The sequence below is a fragment of the Pinus tabuliformis genome, chromosome X (genome assembly GCF_031772625.1).
Source record: "Pinus tabuliformis cultivar Carrire ecotype Pingquan chromosome X, CPIR1, whole genome shotgun sequence".
In the NCBI taxonomy this organism is placed as follows: Eukaryota; Viridiplantae; Streptophyta; class Pinopsida; order Pinales; family Pinaceae; genus Pinus; species Pinus tabuliformis.
Window position 1 is genome coordinate 531,427,865 of NC_142308.1, and position 7,700 is coordinate 531,435,564.

Genomic DNA, 7,700 nt, shown 5'->3' on the forward strand with positions numbered 1-7,700 from the left:
ATCTGTCAACACCGCGCAGGGTGTACTAGTGCAAAAAACATCATGTTGTGCATATATGATTTATGTACATGTGGGGGAAAATCATATTTTCCGCCCCTTTTTCTTCTCAACTTTTTTCCAAACCCCCTGTGGTTCTGTTGGATTTATCAATGCCAGTGCCGTTTCAGCCACAGGTTGTGGATTTTCTTTATCAGAGTCTGATGAATCTGATATGTGATGCCGTTTGTTTCTGTTTATGTCCATAATATCTGTTGTATTTACCTGTGTTACTTCTGGTTGTTTCTGCAATTTTTTGTCTTCCGCTGTTGGTACTTCATTTGTCTGGCTGGGCTGTTTTGTATTTGTGATCTCCATCTCTTCTTCCTCCTCATCATCTGTATCAAGTGTGGTGAATTGCCATCCTTTCGCTTGTTTTTCTGTTTTCTTCCTTCTTCGGTTGTCCTTTTCGGCTGCTGGACATGTGCTTTGTAAGTGACCTGTTTGTTATTATAAATAATTATAAAAACATATAGATTATAAAAGATGATTATAATTAACAAATTAGATATAAGAAAATTAGGTTATATTATATTATAAATAATTATAAAAACATTATAAGAAAGTTTTTTTTGGAAATAAATAAAATACTATTTTTTTAAACTTTAACAAGAAAATTTTGTTATTCAAATTTATGTTTTTGATAATGCAGTGGAAATACATTAAAATGCATGTTATAAGGAAAATGGTTTGAATGAATTTAAAAGGAAAAAGGAAAAATATCATCCTCTAATAAAAGCATGCAATAAAAGTACAGAGAAGAGAGATCCCATATTAAATCGACTCAAATATAAACATACTTCTTTTTGAGTAAAGGTACTGATTTTTTTTTTGTTTTGACATAATTGGTTGCGGTATTATATTTCAGAAAAAAAAAGAGGGAAGAATACTGAACTCCTGTGGTACAAAATGTTAAGCTTGGGAAGCAAAGAGAGGAAGTGTTACAAGATGGACAAAATTCCTCTTTGTTGCTGCCTTTTGGACTTTTGAATAAACCTAAACAAAAGTAGATCCTAACAAACTGGAACAATAGAAAACAACATTTACAAAACATGATCAATCTATGTTGATGTGGCTGATTTGCCTAGCTGTAGACTCTTCATGCTTGTAATCAACATCGGCTTGCTTGATGCTTGACGAGCTTGTGTGAACTGCATTTCTGTTTTCCATCGTATATTTCAGAATTTCAATGGATTCTTCTACGTGACTACACCTGTTGGAGAGCTGATTGAACTGCTTATGCAACGAAAAAATTCTGTAAAGGAACAAATTAATATCACCTTCATATTTTTCAATGATGAGCCGATTTTGGTTGTCTATCTTGGCATCCAGGACCTTTTGGTGGGCACGGATTTGCTCCAACTCGGCCTGAAGGTCGGCGCAGTGGAGACAATCCGCACTCCCTACCATTGTTGCAAATGGAAAAAAATGCTTAGAGCGCTGCAAATACCAGGGAGCTGAACAAGATTGATGCACTTGGAAACACGCTGCGGGAACAAGGAGAAACACAGAGCGAGAAAGAGGAGCTAGAGAATCGGGGGGCAGAGGCAGCTCAGAGATTATAGCACAAGAATGAAGAGAGGGAAAACGCAGGGAGGAGAATGCAGAGCGATTCAGGGTGACAAGAATGGAGGGTATCCGGATGCAAGAATGAGAGGGAGAAGGGGGGAATAAGAAGAGGGAGGAGCGTAGAGGGCCCAACAGGGGAACAGAGGGTGGAGCAGAGGAGAAGCGAGGGAGGTCACGGGAGGGAGGAGGTCAAGGCATGAAGAGATGGGCGAAGGGAAAGAAGACGGCTAAGCAAATGATTGCGTGTGGATTTGATATATATTCTAGGAGATGCCGGATCTCTAGGCAGATTTTGGCAGAAACATGGATTTGATGTATCTTTGACCCATCATAAATGTCAGATATCCTAGGATTGCTGCAAATCTGATTGTAACCAAAACAATTTGATGTCATGGTAAATAATGCTAGGTTTCCACTGCGTTGCAAAGGAGGCTACCCAACAGCCTGGTACAAGCTCTGTTGGCATGGAAGTCGGCTTCCTTGTTGAGGGTGCGAAGGACGTGGAGGAAACACACCTCTTTCATTGATTAGCCCATAATTTGACATCGGCTAATGGTCTATTAGAGGAGAACATTGGGAGACTGTCTATTATGTGCCATTAGGTTGATGACTACGGCCAAATCACTGAATATCGTAGTTGTACCTATGCCAATTTTACTGAGCTGGACAAGTCCCTGATATAGAGCCAAAGCTTCGGCTCTATTATTGGAGATAGGCCCAAGTCCCCATTCATAAGTGATTATGCGATCCCCATTGGCATTGAAGACGACTCCTCCTGCTCCTGCAATTATGGGATTTGATTTTGAAGCACCATAAAAAAAAGATAATAACTATTGAAATTTTTAAGCCATGTTGAAAACTCTTCTTCCTTTAATCTTATTTTCCAATTATGGTTTGTGTTGATGTGCCTGTTGCTGGTGATGTTGCCATTCTGGTTACTATTGTTTTTGTCCAGCAAGTAACCAATGAAATTCCACTCTTCAACGCTGAGATCAGTGGTATCAATATTACTTTGATTTTTGATAGAGATGGCTTCTAGAGTGAGACTCCTTGCCTTATTGCAAAGTTTTCTTGTGGTCGATTCTTTGTAACTTTGCGATTTCTAGCCAACCAAATGTTTTACAATATAGTATAAGGAAGGGTGTCCCAGACCCTTTTTACTATGTTATTCTTCTTACGCTGCCATGGATAATTCTTTTTCCATTGATGCAAAACTTCTCCTATGGATTTCTGAGTATTCCAAGGAATATGGTTGGTGCATGTTAAATTTCTCCAGCAAGTGGTAGCAAAGGGATAGGCAATGAAGATATGTTGAATGGATTCTTTAGCAACTTGACAATTGGGGTAGCGAGAAGGTCCACTAATGCCTCTCTTTTGCAAATTTTCTACAGTGAGGATTTTCCCCTTAAGAAGAGTCCAGAGGAAGAATTTGATTTTAGGAAGAGCCTCATATTTCCAAACAGTTTTCCAAGTGAGACCAGATGGGTGTGGGATGGTTACTGTTGCACATGTGTTGATGAGCTTCTTGGATAGTATAATTAGATCCAGATGGATCCCAGCGAAAGCCATCTAATTCATTCTTTTTTATGGGAGCTATGCTATGAAGATGAGTTTGGAGAATAGAAACGCTTGCCTTGAGATCATTGGGGATGGCTGGAAAAGACCATCCTAACCATAAATGTGAGTGGGTGTCCCACTGAGAAATCTAATCCAAGTGTTGGATGCCTATGTTGTCGAGAAAGGAGAGAATTGGGTTGACTGCATCATGACTATTTATAGGTTGTTGGCCCATAATTTATCAGTTCCAATTTTTATGTGAGCACCTCCCTTGGGGACTTTAGAAGTGTTCTGAGCCATGAAGGGAATAGATTTTTTGCATAATCTCCAAATTTTGGAGCAATCTCTGTTAGGAATGTCATGGTCGAGAAGATGCTGCCTTGGGAAGTTTAAGTATTTAACTTCCAACACCCTTTTCCACCAGGGAGAAAGGGCGGTGATGAATCTCCAAGCAATTTTGCCTCTCAATGCTAGATTGAGGAATTTGGGAGATCTGATTCCAAGACCACCTCGGTCTTGGGACTGTATGACCTGCTTCCAATTAACCAAATTGAACTTCTTTCTGTCATTTTTCCCCCCTTGCCAGAGGAATTGGCGGAGGATGACTTCCATTTTATGATGAAAAGAGGTCGGAGCTTGAAGGAGTGTAAATTGGTATAAAGGCAGAGAGGAAATACCTGATTGTAAAAGGATGATGCGACTAGATGGAACCCCATTGCTTCACTTTTCTTTTCATCTTGTCAATTACGATGTCCCAAACTTCTGCCTTTAAAGGACCTGCACTCACTGGCATGCCCAAATAAGTGAAATGTATCCACTTGTAATTGCAAGAAACTCCAAAGGTATTGGTAATATTGTGAAGAACTTGAGCTATAGTATTCCATCCATAAATGCAACTTTTCAGTTGGTTAACCATTCCACCAAAGTATTGCATATATTTATCTAAAAGAACTTTGAATTGTTGATTTATTATGGTTGAAACTCCTCCGATTAGCAAAGTGTCATCAACAAACTATGAGTGATTTATATTCTTAACCCCATTCCCAAATTTAATGCCAGTGATGAGGCCAACCCTCCGATTGAAATCCAAAGCTTTGCTAAAGGATTCATCCATCAAAATAAAAAGATAAGGTGAGAGAGGGCAACCTTGTCTTAGACCTCGAGATGATTGAAAGGCATTTCCAGGTCTTCCATTGACAAGAGGGGAGATCCAGGGCCTAGAAATGCAAGCTTGGATGAGGTTTAAAATGACCGCATCAAAACCCATCTTCTTTAGAACAGCCAGGAGAAAGGAGTTCCTTACTCTGTCAAAAGCGTTACCCAAATCAAGTTTAAGAATAAACCCTTTCTCATTTCTAGATTGACTTGAATGAATAGCTTCTTGGACGAGGAGGATAGAATCAGAAATTTGTCTATTGGCTAAGAACCCCCCTTGGTTTTCAGAAATGAGTGAAGGGAGGAGGGATTTAATGCGGGAAGCAAGGATTTTGTTCAAGATTTTATAAGAGGAGATGCAAAGGGAGATGGGCCAAAATCGAGCAAAGGATGAGGGTCAATTTTCTTTGGGAATGAGAGCAAGGTGAGTGGCATTGGTAAAGCCTCCAATTTTACCTTTGCATTGGATCCATTTGAGTATTTTAGTTGGAGGGTCCAAACTATTCTCCTTATTTATTCTTCATCAATCTCCTTGTTCAAACTATCATTCATTTCCTTGCTGATCCCGCTGGGAAGATATTGTAGCAAATCTGAATAGTCTTCCTCTTCTTTGGTTTCGGTTAGGAGAGTTCCGTAGTGATCTGTGGCTGCCTTTCGAATGGCTTCTTGTGTGCTTTGTCGATTGCCCTCAGCATCCAAAATAAAATTTACATTTTTCCTTATTTTTCAAGCAGTGGTATACTTATGAAAGAAGGCTGAATTCTTATCGCCTCCTTGTAGCCAAAGCTACCGCGACTTTAGCCTCCATTTAAGTTCCTCTTCTCTATTTTCCCGACATAGCTATAAATAAATATCGCTTTCTTGTTCTTGGGTCTCCTGGGAAAGGCTGTGATCTTCTATTACTTTCTGAATGCATTCTAGTTTGCTCTTGATCTCCTTTTTGATCTTCTCGGGCTCCCTATAGCAAATTTTTGCCCATTTCTTTAGAGCATGTTTGGTTTTTCTTAGCTTGGTTTCCCAAATGAAACCAAGTGACCCTTCAACATGCTGGTGCCATGTGTTTTGAATGACCTCTTTGACTGCTGGAATGCAATTCCATAGGGAACTGTACTTAAAAGGAATGGGTCCAAGAGAACAGTGGGTTTCCAGAGTAAGAGTTATAGGATAGTGGTCAGAGGCTGAGAAAGGAAGGATGGTCTCATATCCCACAGAGAAAGAGGAGAGAAGTGAAACATTGATTAAGATTCTGTCGAGCCTTTCCATATGTTGTGTTTACCCAACCTACGATTGCTCCAAGTATACCTTCGATTTTTTGGAGCTACATCGATGAGATCATGATCTTGCATAATATTTTCTAAATGAGTTCTGTAGGGATCAAGGGAGAAGCTACCTCCTCGTTTCTCATTGGAATGGAGAATAAGGTTGAAGTCACCCCCTAAAATGATGTTATCACTTTCTTCTACATCTATGCTGGCTTTAAGATCATCCCAACAATGCTCCTTGTCTCTGCAGTGATTAGGAGCATAGATATTATAGATGACTAATATTTGCTTATCTGCTTTGTTTTCTAAAACAGTTTTGATCCAATGCTGATTGATAGTTTCCACTATGTGACTCCATATGATGTGATTCTAGAGAGTTGTGATTCCTCCGGAGGCTCCTCTTGATTCACTGATGCTGCCCTTGTATTGCCTCTGCTGTTCAATAATTCCAATCATTTCCTGCTGGCCTTGCTTTGTTTCCTGTAACAAAAAAATTTCTGGTTTCTCGCAATGAATAAGATCTCTTAGGGTTGCAACTTTGGAGGGGTGCCCTAGTCCCCTACTATTCCAAGACAGAAACTTCATCATTGAGTATGTGGGTTACGGGGAGGTGCTCGCCCCCCTTGGTCCTTATGGATTGTCTCTTTGTCGTATTGCCCTAGAATATAATATTCTATGGGGTTCTGGATGCCCATTGTTATATCTTTCTGAGCATTCTCATCTCTTTGTTGCTTTGGAGATTTCCTACTCGGCCCAAGTTTTTTAAAGGAGTCATTGGCAGCTCCATGATCTTTGGAGGAGTTCCTGGTTTGTCTAATAGGAGGAGGATCAAGGAAAGTCTGAGAGGTGATAACCAAAGGAAGGGAGGATTCAGTGGCATCTGTTTGGATCAGAGGAGGGGAGGATGATTCCGGGGGAGGGATTTCAGGAGGGGATAGGACAGAGAAGGGATTGGATGAGGAAGGGGGTGGGGGATGAGAGTGAGGGGGGAGGGCAGATAAGGAAGGGGAGGAAGAAGAAAGGCGAGCTACATTGGGGACTGAAGGGCCTGCTTCCGGTGGAGCTTTGGTCATGGGAGCCAACTTCTTTTTTTTAACTGTTTCCCACTGTTCATCTTATGAGCCATTCTCAACATCAGCAAGTTTAGTACAGCGATTGGCAAAATGGCCGTATTCATGACATACCTTACATTTGAATGGGATCTGTTCGTAATCCAGTTGCTGAATATGGCTCCAGTCATCCACTTTGAGTTTGATAGCTTCGGGAAGCCCTTTGCCTAAGTCCACTTCAACACAAATACGTGCACAGGCTTGCATATTATCTTTTGGTTCGCTGCGATCTATGAATCTGCCAACTGCATTCCCGATAGATCGAACCGATTCGTCTCCCCAGCAATGAAGAGGGAGATGAGGGAGCCGGACCCAAACCGGAATAGCACTAGGAACGTCCAGTTCTGGGTCAAAATCCGGGGTCCATTTATTGAGATACAGGGCTCTGGAATCCATAAAATAGGGCCCATTCTTGAAGATTAAGTCCTTGTCTTCTCTGGATTCGAAATGAAAGGTAAAATACCCCTTCCCACAAAATCTAATGGATATTTTACCTTGAATTTTATTGGACCAGTTTCTTTCAACCCATCTCTGCACAGTCTTTGGAGATGGCCAGAGGCCCGTGAATTGACCAATGAGTCCTTTTTCTGCAAGAGAGATGGCATCCATGTGGGGAAGGGCTGGAGGAAGATTAACTTCTTGTAACACATCCAGCTTTTTAACAAACTTAGAAACGGCTGGACGAGGGTGTTGTGGAGGCAAAGATTTAACAAGGTCTGAGAAAGCTTGCTGAACATCGACCACCTCCGGTGTCGTGTTCGGAGGGGCCATGGCAGAAGGCCGAAGGCCCAAGCAATTGCGCAGCTGGACAACCTAGCAGAGGAAGAGCAGGGCACGCGCAGCAGCGATACTAGGGTGTCGATCTATTCAAAACCAAGGTACTGATTTTTAAGTAAAAAGAATAGATTTCAAATTTTTTATTTTAGATAAAATATGAGGAATATGCACTTATATATTTTATATAAGGAATATTTCAGATCTAGGTCTTATTTTATCAAAAACATTTTTCAGT

At 40.8% G+C, this 7,700-nt stretch overlaps 1 protein-coding gene across 1 annotated transcript; it reads right to left on the reverse strand.

The window, feature by feature from the left end:
- Window positions 1-6,694: 6,694 nt before the first annotated feature.
- Window positions 6,695-7,459, reverse strand: LOC149141065 (uncharacterized). Its single transcript, XM_089451138.1, has one exon. It carries the CDS (start codon window positions 7,457-7,459, stop codon window positions 6,695-6,697), a length of 765 nt encoding a protein of 254 aa, XP_089307264.1.
- Between the last annotated feature and the right edge of the window lie 241 nt (window positions 7,460-7,700).